The 20,142-nt window shown below is 37.3% G+C and overlaps 2 protein-coding genes across 2 annotated transcripts; both read right to left on the bottom strand.

Annotated features, from left to right (window-relative positions):
• Nucleotides 1–2,720: 2,720 nt before the first annotated feature.
• Nucleotides 2,721–13,056, bottom strand: il12rb2l (interleukin 12 receptor, beta 2a, like). The gene is made up of 15 exons (XM_059557630.1): nucleotides 12,683–13,056; nucleotides 12,258–12,539; nucleotides 11,078–11,213; nucleotides 10,828–10,979; nucleotides 10,463–10,605; nucleotides 9,871–10,015; nucleotides 9,359–9,435; nucleotides 9,020–9,254; nucleotides 8,519–8,707; nucleotides 8,318–8,419; nucleotides 7,809–7,940; nucleotides 4,706–4,849; nucleotides 4,471–4,549; nucleotides 3,743–3,818; nucleotides 2,721–3,662 (listed from the first exon to the last, which is right to left on the bottom strand). Exons 1-15 carry the CDS (start codon nucleotides 12,744–12,746, stop codon nucleotides 3,294–3,296), a joined length of 2,325 nt encoding a protein of 774 aa, XP_059413613.1. The 5' UTR covers nucleotides 12,747–13,056; the 3' UTR covers nucleotides 2,721–3,293.
• A 1,088-nt stretch (nucleotides 13,057–14,144) lies between these two features.
• Nucleotides 14,145–15,936, bottom strand: LOC132148519 (relaxin-3-like). Its single transcript, XM_059557211.1, has 2 exons — nucleotides 15,637–15,936; nucleotides 14,145–14,656 (listed from the first exon to the last, which is right to left on the bottom strand). The coding sequence occupies exons 1-2, from the start codon at nucleotides 15,797–15,799 to the stop codon at nucleotides 14,367–14,369; spliced, it is 453 nt and encodes a 150-aa protein (XP_059413194.1). The 5' UTR covers nucleotides 15,800–15,936; the 3' UTR covers nucleotides 14,145–14,366.
• Nucleotides 15,937–20,142: the final 4,206 nt, after the last annotated feature.

Here is a 20,142-nt window from a genome sequence, read left to right as displayed (position 1 = left end):
CGCGTGTATTCAAGCCATAGATGAGTGTACGTAACTTTGAAAGTAAGTTTATTTCCTACATATATTTATACATGTTCTTTAAGATTGTTGTTGCTGTATTTAACCGTGCTGATATATATTGTATCCATATCTCCGTGAAGTTAATGCTAGCATAAATGTTCACTGTCTCTGCATGTGCGCTTCAATGTGCGTCGTATAAGTGTGATGACGAATAATAATTTACATTTTACTTTAATGTATACATCGTAGAAAGGTCAGTGACCCATAATATGTGGATTGATAAGACAATTTATAACTGAGAAGCCGTTACAAGACGATGATCGCATGCATCACTAATCGATTATGTATACATAGGTGTGTAGTCACGTGTCCTCACGTGTTTGTACATTTGATATGGGTGTATATTTGTCATTTATTGCTGTGACATTTACATTACATTTACATTTATTCATTTAGCTGACGCTTTTATCCAAAGCGACTTACAATTGCTACGCACACATGTCAGAGGTCGCACGCCTCTGGAGAAACTAGGGGTTAAGTGTCTTCACATTGGTGTCTCACAGTGCTGTGAATTGATTATTATATTTCTGTTTTAATTATAGAAAAACCACACACACGTTTGTAAACCCATACACAATCATAACTACAGTGTGTATGTCAGCTAGCTTGAAACTTTATTAAAAGGAGTGATTGGACTCATGGACTTATGTGGATTCTTACCGATGTCCCGTGACGATCCCATCTAAACCAAATCAGTTCAAGAAACATACTTAACAAGAGGTTTGTCATTCCAAATCTGTGACTTCTCAAGTATTGCAGCTTAATTCATTCAAGTCCCCCAAAACGGCTGTTCAGCGTTGATCTAGGTTAGGATCTGTCTCTACAAGCTTAAGAGAAGTCGAACTGAAAGTAACCGAGCCTCTCATCAGCAGAAAGAATCAAAAGGCTAGAGTCAGCTCAGTTTGCTGAGGGTCATGTTGTGTGGAGAGAGGAGAGCTGGTCCAAAGTTCACTTTAATGATGAGAGAAAGTTTAACTTACTTGGGTCTGATGGGAAACGTTTTGTTCGGCATCACACAGAGGAAAGACTGAAGCCCAAATGTGTAAAGAAGTCAGTAAAATGTGGAGGAGGAAGTGTCATGGTTTGAAAGGGGCAGGAGTTGGGCCTTTGGTACAGACACATGGCAGATGAATGCAAATGTTTATCAGAACCTCCTTCAGTAACATGCAGTTCCTTCCCTGCAAGCATCTCACAATCAGTGTGCAATTTTCAAGCAAGACAATTTTTAAGTCACACTGCAAAACAGGAAAAGCAGTTCCTTTAAGCTGAAAACATTGAGATAATGAAATGGAAGCACAGAAATGAACATTGTGAAATGAACATTACTTGGACACATTCACTTCTGATAACAGATCACTCTAAATTACAATGCAGCAGTACAATGCCCTATACAAATAAATTTGAATTGAAATCTTTATTTAAAATGTAAAAACTGTATGAGAAAATTGATGAGAAACTCACTTCTAAATAGTCTACTCTACACCAACAACATTTTTATTAGATCCTGTACCCACTAAATTACTGAAAGAGTTGTAGCAGAAGAAACGCTTTTCAATATTGTTAACTCGCTGTTATCTTGTCACGTCCAAAGGCCATTCAAGTTGGCAGTTATTAAGGCTCTTAATAAACCACAACTACTAAATCGTAGACCAACTAAATCTGATCAATTGTGCTCCTTCCTGCAAAAAAAAGGTCTCTTGATGAATTTCAGTCAGGTTTCAGGACCCAACATAGCACAGAAACTGCACTTTTAAAATTACAAATTACTTGCTTCTTGCGTCAGATAAAGGCTGCATCTCATTGCTAGTTTTACTTGATCTTAGTGCTGCATTCGTCACTATAGATCATGACATACTCATAGATCGATTACAAAACTATACAGGTATTCAAGGACAGGCTCTATGATGGTTTAGATCCTACCTGTCTGATTGCTACCATTTTGTTTATTTAAATGGGGAGTCATCTCATTTATCACCAGTAAAATATGGAGCGCCACAAGGATCTGTACTAGGTCCCCTTCTATTTTCAATATACATGTTGCCCCTTGGTAATATTATTAGAAAATACGGGATTAGTTCCCACTGTTATGCTGATGATACTCATCTATATATCTCAACTAGACCAGATGAAACTTCTAAATTATCTAAACTAACAGTGTGTGTTAAAATGTAAAAGATTGGATGACCAATATTTTTTTCTTATTAAATAAGGATAAGACAGAGATATTACTTATTGGACCAAAAAACAGTACACAGAATCTAGTTGATTACAATTTTCAACTAGACAGATGTACTGTTACTTCATCTACTGTCAAAAATATGGGTGTTATATTAGACAGCAACTTCTCTTTTGAAAACCATATTTCCCATGTTACAAAAAACAGCATTCTTCTATCTTAGAAACATTGCCAATATACGAAACTTTACCTGTTTCTGATGCAGAAAAGCTAGTTCATGCATTCATGACCTCTAGACTGGACTATTGTAATGCACTGCTACAGTAGGTGGTTGTCCTGCATCTTTAATAAACAAGCTACAGGTTGTCCAAAATGCAGCGTTCTTACAGATTGCATCGTAAAAAGGGCTATATAAATAAACTTAAATTTAATTTAATCTTACAGATATAATGGACACAAATAAGAAGCATATTCTTATATAAAATTATTTATGTACATTCAGTTGTGTATTTATTAGTAATACTATATCATTTGTGTCAACATGTGCAATGTTTTCCATGTTAAAATATAAGGTTTAATGTGCAGAGATACCTATAAAACATTTTAGGCTGAATTCCCTGAAAAGTGTAAGCCACGTGTCACTGGGGATCTATCAAAACTGTGCTCTTGTTTATCTGAGCATTCTGACCTGCCTATCATTAGCTCAACCAATGGTTTGAGTTTGTGGCAGGAACATTCATTTGGCCGACCAATGGCAAAAGGGGAAAGTATTCTGGAGACCCATATAGTCCTTTGATGAGGCTAGTGACAAAAAAAATATAAGTCAACTTTAAAAGTTGCAGCTAGTGTGAAGGACTGTAAATGTAAAAATCTGTGTGTAGTTCTGCAAGACCTCTCATGGATACATTTGTGTCATTTCATGAATAACACTTTTCCTATAACTCTTCCTTCCGTGTCTTATTAAAAAGTACACATTGTTCTTCAGTAAAACTGTCCTTTTCTGATTGTTCCATTTAAGGCACTACAGTACAGATTAAACATCCTGAGGTATGAAAAGTTAATTCGCTTTAAAAGAAGGCAAAAAATGTCTTTCGTAGTCCGAGACACATTGCTGGCGCCACCACTCTTCATCATCACCATCATCCTTCTCTTCATCAGTGTCGACCATCTCGCTATACTCCTTTGCCCAAGTGTCAGGCTTTGAAATGTTTCCTCTGTTAGATTCCTCAGGCTCATTTCCACCTTCATTTGTTTTGCCCAGTTCATCTGGCACCTGAAAATTTTGGGGTTCCACATCGATTAAAACATTCTCTGATTCAGTCTCTGATGGAGGAGTAGGTGTGTTAGGATCCAGGTTCTCCACAATCTCCAGCTCCGAGATCTTTAGAGGCAACTCAGAAGGAGAACAGAGCCGTGGCCACACATGCTGGAAGAAAAGCCAAGACGCGAACAAATATATGTGATGTCTCTTTCATATGGAACACTCAAAAGACTTTAGATTCTCACCTGAATGTTCATATGTTTAAACGTTTTACTGTTTATTGGATCTGGGATCTTCACACAACACAGAGTTGTTTTGCACCTAGAGAGCAGATATAAATTCATTTATCACAAAATGTTGAGTTCATCAGTTCCACTAATTTTGTACACCGTATTCAAGATGATAATCCTATGCATACAATGCTTGTTTTCAGAATATAATCACCTACTCATAATAACTAATAATGGATCTGCATATCTTAAAATAGGTGGATTTTTTGTAAAATCTGACAGCTGCCATTGAGCTATTTATATTCGCCACACACACTCACATCTTCTGTGTCATAATGTGATGTGACCGCATTATGACCACGTATGGAATTAATGGAAGTGAACATCAGCTGGATCCAAATCAGTGGCTGATCTATTGGAGCATTCATAGAAACTAAAGTTTTTGCATCCATATTTGACCTCAAAGCATTCTAGTTCCCCAGGTTGGGAACCACTATGGTAGAATTAGGATTTATCTTCACTGGACTAGCCAAGGTCACTATTTATGGGACACTCACACAGAATGCCTTTGAAAAAAGTGAGACGTGGACAGTGGAATGTGTACATCTAACACGTATTTATGTAGAAAAACTATAGAGCACAGCGTAATGGAAAAACGCATTCTGTGTGAACCAGCTTTTACAAGGGGGTGTCCATGTACTTTCGACCATATAGATGGAATTATGGTGAAAGGCAATACTTACACCAATGTAAAAACCCAAACTAATACCAGGAACATCAATAATGGGATGAATACAGCAAACAGTATTGTGTTAACATCACCTAAGAGATGAGATAGATAGAAATGATTGGTTTACTACCTAAAGCTAAATTAATCTACATAATGTATGCAAAACAAGGACCTACTAGTATTTTGGATAATGCATGCAATGTAAATCCCAAAGGAAGAGAGAAACGGCCAGTCTTCCCCATACTTACTGTCTTTCTCATTGGTGGAGAAAGTGGTGAATCTCCTGTTGCCTTCCCCAGCAGCGCTCACAGCGCTTACCCAGACCTGGTACTGCTGGGCCGGCTGCAGTTCTGACAACAGCGCACTGGTTCTGTCACTCCTTATCTTAGACCCTGTTACACAGGCCATAGGACACAGATATATACTACAATTCAAAGTTTATAGTCAGTACAAGTACATGCTCACCAAAAATATAGTAAAAACATCAATATTGTGCAATATTATAAAATTTTTTGCAAAAGCTAAGCTGTTTGCAAAGCTGTATTTTCAGCATTATCCATCACTCTAGTCTTCAGTGTCACATGATCCTTCAGAAATCATTCTGATATGCTGGCTTGCTGCCCGCGATCTTCTGGGAGAAGTGCCCATACAAGGAATTCCGGCCTTTATGTGATCATACAGGGTCAGTGATTTTTCTCTTTGTGTTTTGTTGTTTTATTAACGTTAAATAGTTCACATAAAAAAATAAAAATTCTGTCAGCTGTCTGTCAATTCTGCTATAGTGTTTTATATTTATACTAGGGCTGCAACTAACGATTATTTTGATAATCGATTAATCTGTCGATTATTTTTACGATTAATCGATTAATCGGTTTATGCACTTATATTTTAGTTTTTTCCATTTTTTCCCCAAGTAAATTATTAATAAATGGTCTTTATCATTCAGCATAGATTTAAGAGATTATATATGTCATATCCTCATCAAAAATATACCTGGAGTTGTTTTATTGTGTTAGTAATCCTTTGTTGAACTCTTCTGCAATCAGAACACTGACCCATACTCTAGCAAATTTCACAAGGAGATTTCAAATAATGTTTTCACCATGGCAGTCCTTAGAGCTCCTAAAGTAGTTTAACATCCTGAACAAAGCTTATTAAGGAATCTTTCAGAACATATCTTCACGAAGAATAAGGATAAAACAGAATAAAATTGCAGTGCATTGTATTTTATTATTTACTGGGAAACAGCTTTATAGCTTTTGCTGTGAAATTGTAAACAATCCTTCAAAAAAAGTGCCAATGGCATGAAACCTGAATGGAACTCACAATTTAAAGTAAAATCCATCAGAAGGTTGTCCAGAAAAAAAATGGGACACACACAAAAAACCTGCTGTGTGAAAAAGAGCAGTGAATACTTAGAAAAAAAAGTGCATTTCAAATATCTACATTTACCTCTCTCATTCAGTCATAATTAGGCTGCACGACTGAATTTTGAACTGGTAAACGACAAACTGATCACAGAACATGTTTGTAAAGCTTTAAATGTTAACTGTTAAAAAGCAATGTTATCAGCTTTTACGACTAAACATTTGCAAACAACATTGTACTGGAGAATCTGCACAAATGAAAGTCTTAGGGGCCGTTCACATATCGCGCCTAAAACGCTTCTTTCCAAAGCGCTCGCGCAGAAGCGCCCCTGAGGCGTCTGCCTTTGCTAAGCAACCTCCTTGCTCTCTCCTTGAAGACGCGGAAATTTCAGCAAAGGATAAATGGATTTGTAGCTCAAAAAAAATCGCTTGCAGTAGCTCTGCTACTAAATTTATTTCAAAATGGAAATCCATATACAACTATGATCAGCTGTTCCTTTCATCTTGACTGAGCTTTTAACGTTGTTACGGGAAAGGATGAAGCTGATTGGTTAGTTCTTGTCACATGACCCGCGGTGCGGTTGCGGCATTCTGAAAAGTTTAAATGTTTTTAACTCGATGCGGTGCGGTGTTGGAAATAACGAACTTGAGCGTGCAAAAGACGCGATATGTGAACGTCCCCTTAAACAGTGCAGTAGTGCAGAGTTTACAGGTTACTCTTCTTTTTTAAAGGCTCAATGTAAAGTACTCCCACATCACGCTGAATGCTGCAGACATAGACATCATATGATGTCATCATAAGCACGTGACATAAAACAAGGCCAGCTATTGGCTATTCGCTACTTCTCCTGTTGTACTGGCTGAGTAAAACCTCCGGTGGCTCATTACTGCCACACTTTGGTCACCGCAGATTTGAAATATGCACGAAATGAGCCGCTTACGGCAAATAAAAGTTATTTAGCAACGAATCGATGACTAAATTAGTTGACAACTATTTTAATAATCGATTTTAATCGATTAAATCGATTAGTTGTTTCAGCTCTAATTTATACCACCATTTACTCACTCAAAAGTGGTTTTAAACATGAATGATGACATTTCTTTCTTCTTCTAAACATAAATGCTATTTTTAGGAACGTGGAAAATCAAACAGTTACTGGTCTACAGTGACTTACATAGTATTTTTTGCTACTATTAAATTCAAATGTGTTTACCAAAATTCTTTAAAATATCTTCTTTTGTGTTCAGTACAAGAAAGAAATTAATACAGGTTTGGGACAACGTGACAGTGAGTAAATAATGACAGAAATGAAATTTTAGGATGATCAATCCCTTGACAGTAATGACAGTAAGCTGCATGTTAAAATAGTCCTACTGTCCCTTTAAGACCTGCACACATATAATATACAGGCACGTATACGTTTTTCTCTCAACTGTTTACTTTCATTTTAGACATAACCAACTGGGTCTACATGTAAAACTTGTGTGTTTTTACAGTATTAGCACAAACGATAACTTAGGTCAATAATCAGGCGCTGTTTGACAGGCTTTAGCGTGCGTGCTTCGGGTGCAGAGACAGACCAGCGCGCGAATGAAACATTTAAAAGCACATGCAAATAATGAGAGAGTAAATGTACCACTGAGTTAACACTGCTGTGAATGCATGTGGTGTTGTATATGACGTCCCAGAACTACAGCTGATAGAATGTGCACTGTAGCACCATACTACGATATTTCTTCAAAAGCAGATCGTGGAGACATTTTATTATCGTCCACGATCAAAAATCGTCATATCGCACACCCGTACCCCGAAGGAGTGTATTTGGCACAGAAATACTCCGTCATGCATCCAAATTGTTTTTTTTGTTTTTTTTTACTTTGGCCATGTTTAGCATGAGAATCAAACTTTTTTTAACAGTGTACATAAGTCAGAATGCATGAAATTGCATTAGATCTCCCTTTTAAAGGAGGGACCATGGGTTACCTGTTTCTTTGATGCCCACTAAGTAATGCAGGATGACGCCTTTGCTCTCATTTACAGGGATGGGGCTCCATATCAAAGTGGCAGAGGAGTGAGAGATGTTATTCACACTGATCTGTGGGACTTCAGGAGGAACTGGTGGGGGAGATGAAGAGATGATACAAACATGAAGTTCTTTGAGCCCTAAAACATGCTCAATGGAATGCATTACAATTTTTCTAAATCCAAGTGAATGGTACTGCCGCAATACCCAAGCTAATTATTTACAATGCAATATACTTTTAAAATGAATGCATCTTTTAACAAATAAGACGGCTGATGTAACCTTTTGTCAGAGCGGTTGTAAAAGGATGCCAGTATTAATTCATGGTAATGATAATTTAAATAATTTTGACCTTGTGCTGTATTGTACCATTTGCAAATAAAACTGGAGAAGCCCCATTTTATATGCTATCTTGTGGACTATTGTCAATTAAATAAAAGTGCATTCAGTGATTTAAGAAATGGCATACCTCCTTCAAGTGTGTATGCAATCTCTGAACTGAGGAAGGTGCTGTGGTTGTTGAAGACAGCAAACAGTGACACATTATACGCTGTGTAGTTCCTGAGGTCACCTGTGGATGGAGGCAAACACAAAATCACTGTCAGCATCAGGCCGAACTACAGCTTTCACTCTCTCTCACACACACACACACACACACACACACACACACCTTTGAGTGTGACAGATCTCTGGGTTCTGTTTACTCTGACCCAGTTCAGGCACGAGTGAGGTACTACAGACACGTGCTGTACCACATACTCCAGGACGCTCTCAGAGAACGGTGGGTGTATGGCCCATGAGACCAGCAGCATCTGGTTCTCACCTATTACACTCAGATTCACCTCAGGCGTTGTCTGTCCTACAGGGCATAAAAATCATATAACAGAAGATATAATTATACACTACCTTTCAAAAAGTTTGTGGTCGGTAAGATTTGAATGTTAAGACTGCATTCATTTGATCACAAATACAGTAAAAACAGTAATACTGTGAGATATTATTACAATTCAAAATTCAGTATTTTTTTGTATTTTAAAATTTTATTTCTTCCTTTGATATCAAAGCTGAATTTTCAGCATCGTTACTCCAGTCTTCAGTGTCACATGATCTTTCAGAAATCATATTAAGATACTGATTTGCTGCTTTCGATCAGAATTTCGCATTGACATACCCCTCACAGCAAACGGCATGAATGTGGGGTCTGATGGGCCCATTGAGGTGTTGGCTGACACAAAAACTCCCATAACACCCGGCTTGAGTGGCACACTCAACTGCAGGCAGCTCTGTTCAGCAGGATGTTGACTTTCAGTGTCTCTCCGTTGCCTGGTGAACTGCGTGCCATTTTCAAGCTGCAGCGTTACAATATAGCTGATAACTTCCCCTCTAGCCTGAGACAGAGGCATTTCCTGAGAGACAGCAAATGACAGCGAGACACAGTCAAATGTTGACTGCTCATGCATGATCTACTGTACCACTAAACGGATTGATGCATTATGGGAGTACAGTCTACCTTCCAGTAGATGTTACAGGAAGATTTGTCAGAATTAGGGGCACAGTCACTCCAAACATCCAGCTGTCCAACTGGTGCTGAAAAGAGAGAATATTACAGACACAGAGTCATTATCACTGATTTTGTTATATGCCACAATATTAAGACAAAAAGGAATGAAAGGAATACTAAACGACTGTAAGATGCAGACTAAATGTACTGAATAAATGTCATTTTAAATATATATTCAGTTATTATAAACTGTAATAACATTTCATTGTTGTTACTGTATTTTTGATCTAATAAATGTAGCCTTGGAGAGAGCCAAATGATCCAAAACATTAGAGGGAGTCATTCTGGATACACAATAGGTGGTGGCTCTTGTTTTAATCCAAACTGCTTTTGTATATAGGACTCTAAAACAGGAGAGACATCCATATTCTCCTGCTGTGTGAATGTGCATTAAGAACATCTTCAATAAAACGATGAATGAGTGCATCAGCGTCTTCCATAATGAGGGGTCGTTCTCTGACCTGCAGGAGGCGTTCTGACTGAATACACTGAACTCCAGGAACTCATGACTTTCTCTTCATGTCCACAGTGGCATCGAACACGAAAACTGTACTTTGTGAATGGCTGGGGGTCCTCCAACACATACATGACCTGGCGATCATCCACCTGCACAATGAGAATTCAACAGAGACACAATTTGTTTGGAACAAACCTCTGACACTATAAAATGAATGAGTAATCTTTGATTGTGGTCTTAACGTCTTGAACAAGAATACATTTACATTAAAGAAGCAAACAATGTTAAAAAAGTAGGTAGTAAATACAAAACGCTGTTGTGCTTCTTCTCCTGGAACTAGTTTATAATTTGGATTTTATTGAGACTTTTATGTTTGAACAATCCAATATTGATTCTTGAATCCCCAAAATTTTGATGGATGCCATTAAATTGCAGATGGATTTTCTTCATTATAGAAACTCAGTTTACAAAAGCACTTTTGAACAAATGAACTGCACCGCTGAAGCCAGTGACGTCAAAGCTTAAAGGAAAATGTAGAAATATTCTTCCAAATCAGAATAGAGTCAAATCGATCTGGTTTCTCTCTCTCCTCTCACCTCTATCCAGTCCATGTGATTGTTCTTATGGTACTGCACTTGACAGCTCTTGTCTAAGGGGCCCACTCCATCACAGTCCATGTCCCAGATCAACTCCAGCGGCACAGAGGTGAGGTTAATATTGTATGGGGGGTCTGGCCGTTCTTAAAAAAATAATAATAATAATAAAAAAAAATGTAGCACAAAGTTACCAAACTTCTGACCTCTTGTATATATCTATGGAGTAGAATATCAGAGACTCTGGAGGTGACGCACTCTTTCTTTATATTTATTAATAATAATCATCAGAATTGTGTGTACACTGGCTACTTTACAGTGCTTCAAGAAAGCAAGTGATGGTTTATAATAGATTAAACATGACTTACTGATATGACCCGTGTTGAAGTCAGACTTTTCGGACTGTGCAGAACCCAGCACGTTTTTGGCAGTGACCCATGCTGTAGTGGAAGTGCTTTTCATATACTCAGTCCGCTTTATGACTGCACTCTCACTACTGCTTTCCCTGTATTTAATATTCCTTTATATAAACACAGACAACAAAAAAAAACATTGTCAGATGCTCAAACACAAAGTCCATGTATAATGCAATGGTGGTGTTAATAAGAAAACACACACCCATCATGATCTTTCCAGTGAAGGATGTAAACAGTAGGAATCATTGGCTCATTGGATGTGGTCCAAGAGCAGTAAATGTCTTCTACTTCCAAGTCTTCAACAGCACAAACAGGGCGGGACGGGGGAGAAGGTGGATCTTTAAAAGATGGAAGATTGTCAAACTTTGTTGAGGGAAGCCAACAAAAAGAAAAAAAACAAGACAGTGTTCTGCAAGAGCCCCATTACTGTTTAGACTGAGAAAACATAAGTCATGTGGGGAAATCTGCAAAGGAAAGCCACCTGGGTGTCGCACACATTACATCCTTGTATATTTTTGGACACCATCTCAGCACATAAGCATTTCTCAAAGACTGTTCCAGGTTCAAAACAAATTAAGCTCTGTTACCAAATAAGAGTTCCCTATTCAGCAGTTGCCTTTATTCAAAATGACTCACATTGCATTAAAGTATGCATTTTATCAATTCGTGCATTTCCTGGGAATCAATCCATGCTCTACTGTTTGAGCTACAGCAACACAACTTTCAGTCATGCGCTTACAGTGCTGGGTGGATTACTTATAAATAGACCTTAGTCAGCGTGACGCCATGTTTCATTTCTGTCATGAATGAAAATGAGGCTGTGAGGGATAGAAGTACAGTGCATTCAGTGAAATATATTGTTGTTTAACAACAAACCAATTGTTTAGCTGACGAAATGTCTCTCGGATAAAAGCTTTTGGTAGTCAAAAACGTCATAAAAGAGTTTCGAAAGTTGTGAAAATTGCATGATGTGGGACCTTTCCACATTGCGTGCCATTGACTGCAAGTCTATCCTTCACAGCCTCGTTTTCATCCGTGTTCATTTCAATATGGTGTCTAACCTGACTAAAGTCTACTGTAGTCTATTTCTGAACACGGATAACAATTACATTATGAAAACTGTAGTTAGTAACATAATCTGTTACGTTACACATTTTAGGTAATATAATCCGACTACTTTTCGAGTACTTTTTCCCCTAACTTGTTCATCACACTGACCTGAATAGGATGGTTTTGTACCATCTTAATTGTTTATGAACACCCAAATGCTGTAGTGATTGTGATCAAACAAATCCCTTCATTGTGTGCATCAAGTGAACAAAACATTTCCAGAGCTAGTAATGAAGTCATTCCAGATAAATGGTCAATTCTGTAATACTCACAGCCTCCTCTCACTGTAACGTTGCAGATCTCTGCTGTATTTCCATTGCACATGCAGCGAATATTCTCTATGTCTTCTGTTGCTATAGATAAGCTGAAAGTTTCTTTGGTACTGGCACATGTGCTGGGAAACTGATGTCTGTGGCCCTGGGTGATAACATTAAGCTGGCAGAGATCACAACTGTTTGCTCTTGCCAGTGTACTCATGTGGCACACGACTGACACATTACGTGCCACAGGAAGAGCTTGATTCCACCAGCAGTTTAAAACCACTTCACATGAGGCTGAACAAATAAAAAAAGACAAGAATAGCAAGTTGAGGCAACAGAGCTTATGAAACAACCATTTTATTGCATAAATAACAATATATTGTTACTTACATGTATATGATAGAATGAAATAATGAAAACGAAATACTTTTGCTCACCTTGATAGAATATCCACAGGTAAAGTATTATAACAAAATGCACTTTGACATTCCTCCATGCCATCGCTCATGGCACTCGGGCAAGCAAAAAAAGTCCAGTGTGACGCAACGTCCGAATTACGGAGTCACGGAAAGTCCACGGTCAGAGATTTGATTGTTACGCTCCAGAGTCACATCGTTGACCCAAATCCGCGTTTTTCTCAGTCGTCAATCTTATTTTCACGAATCAATTAAAAACAGTAGGCTACCATCCGTCTCTACATCCTGAAACGAGCATTTTCCATTTGCTGTGATCTTGCTCCTTTTTTGTTTAATTTTCGTCGATTAAGTTGCAGTCAGCGTGCACAAACCCCCTTCAAATGACAAAATTCATCTCTCTTCACGTGTAAACATACAGCAGCTCTAGTCACGCCTGTTTCACAGACTTTACTGTCTATGACTACAGAACGCGCATCACAAGACTCCGCCCAGACCCCGCCTGCGCTTAACCAACCATCAAAATAAAACCTATTTATTTTCACTAGATTCTATAAGTGCAATGACCTTTAGGGGAAACTGATTATTTAGAACTTGTCAAATACCCACTATTTGAGGTCCTGGCCTCCTGAGAGCGCGTGCACGCAACAAGAATTAACTACTTAGAGAAGCACCACAATTACTAAATTGTGTCATCTGTTATAGAGACTACTGAACAGAGGTATATTTTAAAATGCAAATAATTGAAAATAAGAAAAAGCTCTGTAAACACTTGCATTTTTACAACATTATAAATGTGTTGCATCAGGAAATGAAAAGTTTTGTGCACACTTGTGGTATTCACGCTCCTGTGAAAACTTGGGCCAAATACAAGAAATTCATGCAAGTACATAGACAAGCTCCTAGTTTCTGGGGCGTGAACACCTGAGCTCACACTGTACAAACATAAAAAAATGCTTCATATTGTAACTTGTAAATTAACTTAACTTGAACTAACTTTTCAGCATCAGATGCAGAATTGCTCTTTAAGGTAGGACTTTATCTCTAGACTTTAATGTGTAAAAAAAATGTTAATGTGCAGATTGGCTCATTTATGATTAGTCATTGAAATTGTCTAATATATTATATTTCACCATGCTTCCAAAGATGAGTGAAAATTTCATAATTATATATATAAAGAGAGCATATATATATAAACTAACTGAGACTTGTTATAGCACTTATATATCATATTGATTTTGATTGCTTCCATTTGTAAGTCGATTTGGATAAAAGCGTCTGCTAAATGACTAAGTGTAATGTACATATAAATACATATCAACTCCAAAGTTGATTAATCACATTTTATTAAAACTATTGTTTTTAATTACAAAATTTTCAGAAATTGTTATGATCAAATATACAAATAACCACACACGGATTCATATGCGATTAATGCAAATAATCACGTTTATTCAAAAGTGAAATATGCTGATAAAGATAAAAAGCGAACACACTGAATCCAAAAAGTACCTTGTTACATTACAACATCAAACATTATAAAAGCATTATTTAAATTAACTGCAACATGGCAGCTCAATGCAAATCATTTACAAGTCTCAAGCACAACATGGAGACAGAAAAATGAAACACAGGATGTGACGGAGAAGCACACACACAAACACACTTTTTTTATTCACTCATGCATGCCACACAGAAGGTTAGTCTCTTAGCAAAGGGAGCTGATTTCTCCTTTGCTGCAGCCCCACTTGCAGCAGGCGTTGGACAGTCCCACCACTACATCTCGTCCCTTTCTGTCCACGGTGCGCAACGCTTCCAGCACCTCCTGTGAAATGAGAGAGCGCGCTGGCCTGCTGAACAAGTCACCTTCCTGTTCACCTTGTGCCAGTGACGGAAGATTTGAGTCAGGGGCATGCTGGGAGGACGGGGCAGCACCATACAGCACTGAACTGTCTGGAACATTATTGTCATACGAGCTGAATAAGTCCAGTATTTCATCTGTGAAATAAGATATGTTGATTAATGTAATAGTTGTAGAACAATACACAAATCATCCAATAATCCTTGTTTTATTTACCACTCCAAACAAGTATAGGTACATTACAAGTCTGTATATTTTAAAGAATCTCAAATATATAATATTTAATGTTCAAAGGTTTTGCCGTTGATAAGATTTGTGTTTTTTTGTGTGTTCTAAAAACTGTAATATTGTGAAATATCATTACAATTTAAAACAACTGTTTTCTGTTGTAGTGCATTTTAAAATGTGTTAATTTATCAACATAAAACTATTTATTCCTGTGGTGTTAAAGCTGAATTTCCAGCATCAGTACTCCAGTCTTCGGTGTCACATGATCCTTCAGAAATCATTCTGATATGCTGATTGGCTGCTCTTGTGTTGATTCATACTTTTGTGGAAGCTCAGATTTCTGTTCAGGGTTATTTGATGAATAGAAAGTTCAAAAGAATTGCATTTATTTGAGATAGAATTTTCTGCAATAAGAATGTGTGTGATACTGCTTTTGATCAATTTACTGTAAAGTGTCTTTGCTGAATAAAAGTATACATTTCTTTCTCTCAAAAAAATTGAATAGTAGTGTACATAATTCCTATACTTCCATTTTGTGTTATTTCATGATTTTAGTCCACAATTTTGATTATAACACTTTATAACACAGTAAAAACAGAGATATATGATAGATGCATATCCAAATGTTTTACTGGTAGCGTATAGGTAATATTGTTGCAACATGGAATTTTTTAATTCATTATGTTAAAATTCTGACTTACAGGAATTTTATTCGGTATTAAAATTTATTTTGGTGATGAACTCTACTCTAAAATAGAGATTAAATAGGTGTATAAAAAATATTCAGCTGCTACTGTATTTCGTAATATTGTTGCACCCAGAATTTTTTATTTACTATATTATCAAATAAAAAACAGAAAGTTTTACAAACCTGCTCTTTAATACTAACCTGTGCTTGTCAAGGAGCGCTTCCATCGAGAGCCTCCGCAGGTGAAGATAACAGCTCGGATGAACTCCCGGCCACATAATTTGACTCCGTACGAGGGGCCGTCCAGTGCCTGTACTCCAGCCAGCAGCAGACACACTGCAAGCACGGTGGTTTTCCGCATCATGCTGAGAGCAGATATTCACTGACTGCTGAAGATGATGTTCAGAAGCTGCTTTCCTGCTGGGCTCTCTTTGGTTGGGATCTAGGTGCCTGTTTGATGTTGTGTGATTTCTACCAGGTCCCTGTTTCTCCTTATAAAGAGGTGAGGGGCACACATGCAGGCAGGAGTCACAGATAACCCTGTAAGATAGTGGCAAAGACCTTTCCACTAACAAAAGCATGAGCAGGAAAGGTGGATGTGTAATTATGAGGGCATTCTTTGACACTAAACTCTCTTTCTTCATTTGAATTGATGAATCATATTTGCCATACGACTCATGTCAGGATATTGCAGTGATTGCTTGTTACAAACAGTTTTTCCATTAAATTCATTGCAGTTATTCTTTTTATTTACTTTTTTTTTTACATTGTTGCATTCAAGACATACATTTGATCATTTCTTGGGAATCAAACTATAAATATGTATATTGTTTTAAGCCTACATTGCATATATTATGGTTTTATCCCAAATCTTGCATTGCATTCGAGGTACACATTTTATCAGCATTATAAACTCCCTGGGAATCGAACCCATGTCCATGGTGTTACTATCATGCTCTCTTGTGTGGGCTACAGGAATCCAATCATGTATAATAGGACTGTTAAATGTTTCATCATGTGCATGTTGCCAGGTTGTTCTGGATGGTTATTGTCACTTTACACCTGTTTTATCATACCACATGATATACCACAAATATTTTAGTTGAATCACATTTGAAAGCAACGGCCCATCTCTCAAAAATCAGTTCACCCGATTACTTGTTTTACCTTCTTTGCACTTCAGTGCACATTTTTTATTTACTTATTTTTTCATTTTTTTCAGATGATGACTGTGAGGTGTGGAGGTTAAGAGAGAAAGAGGTGAAGCGAGCATGGCATTTTCAAAGTGTGATAACACAGTCCATTGCACACAAGTGATCTTTGCAACCACACTGACAAAGGTCACCAATTTCCAAAATGACAACAGAATAATTACTTTTTAATGAATGTGATGATAACAATGACAACAGCATGACATTTCGAGAGACATTAACCACAATATTTGACGTACATCTTTGCCTTTGGGGATGGTGGCCATGGAGGAAAAAAAAAATATATATATATATATATATAACTATAGATAAATATTTAACATATATAATTTAATAGCATATATTCAATCTTATAAAGAAGCACAAATTACAGGTCCATCACATTCATGAATGACACTCATTTACTTTTCTAAATGTATGCAATTAATACAAGAAAATTATAATAATTGGAATACATCTTCTATTTTGTTATATATCAAAATTGCATATATTTATTAAATACATGTTGCTTCATTTGGAAGAAGAGCCGGTTGTATCGTGTGTTAAAAGCTCTCTTGGATCAGCTTTCTATCAGTTGTTCTGTAATAGCGAACGTAAACCTCACAACACGACTGATTTCAGATCAGTGCACACGATCTGGGCGCGAGCCTCTGATTGACACACGTCTGACCAATAAGGTGCCGCGCGTCATACTGGCTCCCTGGCTCCACCAATAGGAAGAAGCGGCGTTATAGTTATTGTCCTCGGGCCAATCAGAGCAAAGAAAAGGTGCGGGAACGCAGCGAGTGGGTAGCAACAGTTGCCCGGGTGAGGACGAAGCGCCATAGCCACGGTAGTCGTGGTGACAAGAACCCAGCAACGAGAATCAACAACAACAACAACAACCCGATTCACTGACAAAAAAACATATTAAATCAAAATACGGCTGGAAAAGTCACTCGGAATAAGAGGTGATTCCGTTTCTTGTTTTTCATATGAAGCCACACTATGTAGAAAATAGAAACAGGTGCGAGGATGCTGATATTTGTCGCGTCTATCGATGTCCGAGAATAATTGTTAGTGCGGCTTTGCTAAGCGATCGTGTCGCGCTAGATAACATTTAACTCTCTCAGAATAGACATTATTAGCTCAAGCTGCTCGTTGTTATGACCATATACGAGATAAGACTGTACAAAATGGCGGGTGTTGTTTGCAATAATCACACACCGCTGGAGACTCGGCACCCATCCACAGCGTGCTGCTTAGCGTTGCTATGGAGCCAGCTGTTACAAACGCTGTTGGCATAGTTACACCGACGACCACGTTGACAAACCTGCAGTTAATGCTGGATAAACCAGATAACTACCCCCCTGTTCTTAACCTCCAGATAACTGCCCCCTGTTCTTAACCTTTCTGACCAGTCCATGCTTATGGGATATGAAATAATATGTAGTATAATGCGCCGACATCGCATTCATGTGAGTCAGTGCTTTGTATATTTGCGATGCAAAGCGGGACATTGACTGCGCAGCTCGCACGTCCATGAGTAACGCTAGATCCTTTTGTGCTTTATATATAACGTTACAGAGTAATCCTGTGTTACTCTCTGTGTCTACCTTGTGCATATACTAACTAGGTTCAACTGGGTTTATTTATTGACATTTCTAATGATTTACATAATAGGTGCATATGCGTATATTATAGAAGTCTATTGATGAATGCATGTAAGGTGATGTAAATAATGCATTTCTATTGCATTTTATTACATATTTGATCATTATATTAAATTTAAATTAACTTAAAAAAATGTATGCATTTAGCAGACGCTTTTATCCAAAGCGACTTACAGTCAGGCTATCAATTATATATATATATAAATAAAATAAAATTAGGATTTTTTTTCAAGCTCCTATGCTTAGGTTGAGTCATTTTACTTTAATGGCAATGTGCAGGTCCTTTTCCAGGCTATTAAAGTGAAATAACTGAACATAAATATAGGAGGCTGATAAAAATCCTAATTTTAGATGAAGATTTCAGATGGCACTTAGAGGCTTTTGCATCTGAACTCTTCATATATATATATATATATATATATATATATATATATATATAAAATATAATTATATGTCTTTATTAAAATTATTATGCTATTATATACATATTTATATTCATATAAGTGCGCTTTTTTGTTTATATGAACAAGTGATGCATGACAAAACAAGAAGTGCTACATGAAATTCAGTAGACAGAAGAACATAAAAGGAAGTTACATGTATACAGGCTTGATGTGGAGATTATAGCATAACTGAATCAAACATTTGCCTGATTAGAGTAACAGTAATGAAGTAAATTATTATTGATACATGACATTTTGACATTGATATCGATTTTTTTTAAAATTGGCATTGGTACTTAAAGGTTTTACTAACAATATGATTGGATTAGAAAAAAAAAATCTATGAATTTTTGTGTGTGTGGGTGTGTGTGTGTCCAAGTCCCAAGTTTGTGTTCTTGACAATGGTGTGTGCCCTTATTCATTTGCCAGCAGTCATCAGGTTACTGGTAATAGGACACCAAACGCTCTGCCCTAACCTTCCCTCCACTCCACTTTTGCTGGCCCAACAATGGTTGTAGTCTTTAGGGCTTTTCTGGAGCCATATGGCTGTGCCAAGGCGGTACTTTACAGAAGTGATTAGTGATAATAACGAAAACCCAACTAACTTTGGTGGTGTTAGCCTATTAGCTATGACAAGCACCTTCATTATTGGTCATACTTAGACCTTTTCCCCCAGTTCAGATCTCATCCTACACTATTGGCGATTTGATGGCGATGGCGATGGCGATTCATTAAACCTAGCGAATGATGAAATAAAAACAGTATTGCATGAGTCTCTAAAATGCTTGTTTCTGACTGGTCGTTTGCATCATTGGATGTTTAATAGTCCCCTAGTAATTACTGTCTTCAATAGCAATGTTGAATAAGAGATTGCTCATCCAGTTATCTGAGGCTGAAATTTTTTCCTTGTCTCTCGTATCACACCACTAACTTGCTCTCTCTTGTTTCATATAAATGCCGCTGGTACCATCGTGTGCCTCAAAATCCAAAAGTCCTTGACTGTATTGAAAATGAACTTGGAGAAACCGATTATATTTTAAAACTGCTTCCACTCAAATCAGTGCTTCATATCAACATAGTTATTTATTTGGTGAAAATCTGTGTAATAATTGGCTTGACTCTGCATTACTACTTAAAATATGCATCTTGTTAGAATTTATTTGCTGGGAACTTTTTTTTTTTGACAGAAGCTTTGCGCTAATAGAATCAACATTTTCGTGTCCATTTAATTAAGTCAAGTCACCTTGTAATAATTGAGATAATACGCATTGAGCCAGTTGTTATTGCAGAAAACCCCCCGAAATGGTGATCAGGACCCTGTCGCAAAGTCTTACTGTATATATTGACTTATATTAAAGGCACCTATTGCCGTGGCAATACACCAAAATTCACCTTCTCCAA

The sequence above is a fragment of the Carassius carassius genome, chromosome 9, assembly GCF_963082965.1.
Source record: "Carassius carassius chromosome 9, fCarCar2.1, whole genome shotgun sequence".
Classification (NCBI taxonomy): Eukaryota; Metazoa; Chordata; class Actinopteri; order Cypriniformes; family Cyprinidae; genus Carassius; species Carassius carassius.
Note: the sequence above shows the minus strand (reverse complement) of the source record. Positions and strands in the feature narration are given on the sequence as shown.

What these genes read in the sequence shown, in the direction of transcription:
- LOC132148519 (XM_059557211.1), bottom strand. Translation starts at nt 15,799, where the DNA reads ATGATGCGGAAAACCACCGTGCTTGCAGTGTGTCTGCTGCTGGCTGGA. An exon ending in GCGCTCCTTGACAAGCACAG is followed by an intron (nt 14,657 to 15,636) that starts GTTAGTATTAAA and finishes CTTATTTCACAG; the next exon opens with ATGAAATACTGGACTTATTC.
- il12rb2l (XM_059557630.1), bottom strand. Translation starts at nt 12,746, where the DNA reads ATGGCATGGAGGAATGTCAAAGTGCATTTTGTTATAATACTTTACCTG. An exon ending in CCTGTAACATCTACTGGAAG is followed by an intron (nt 9,255 to 9,358) that starts GTAGACTGTACT and finishes GCTGTCTCTCAG; the next exon opens with GAAATGCCTCTGTCTCAGGC. An exon ending in CATGCCGTTTGCTGTGAGGG is followed by an intron (nt 8,708 to 9,019) that starts GTATGTCAATGC and finishes TATGCCCTGTAG; the next exon opens with GACAGACAACGCCTGAGGTG.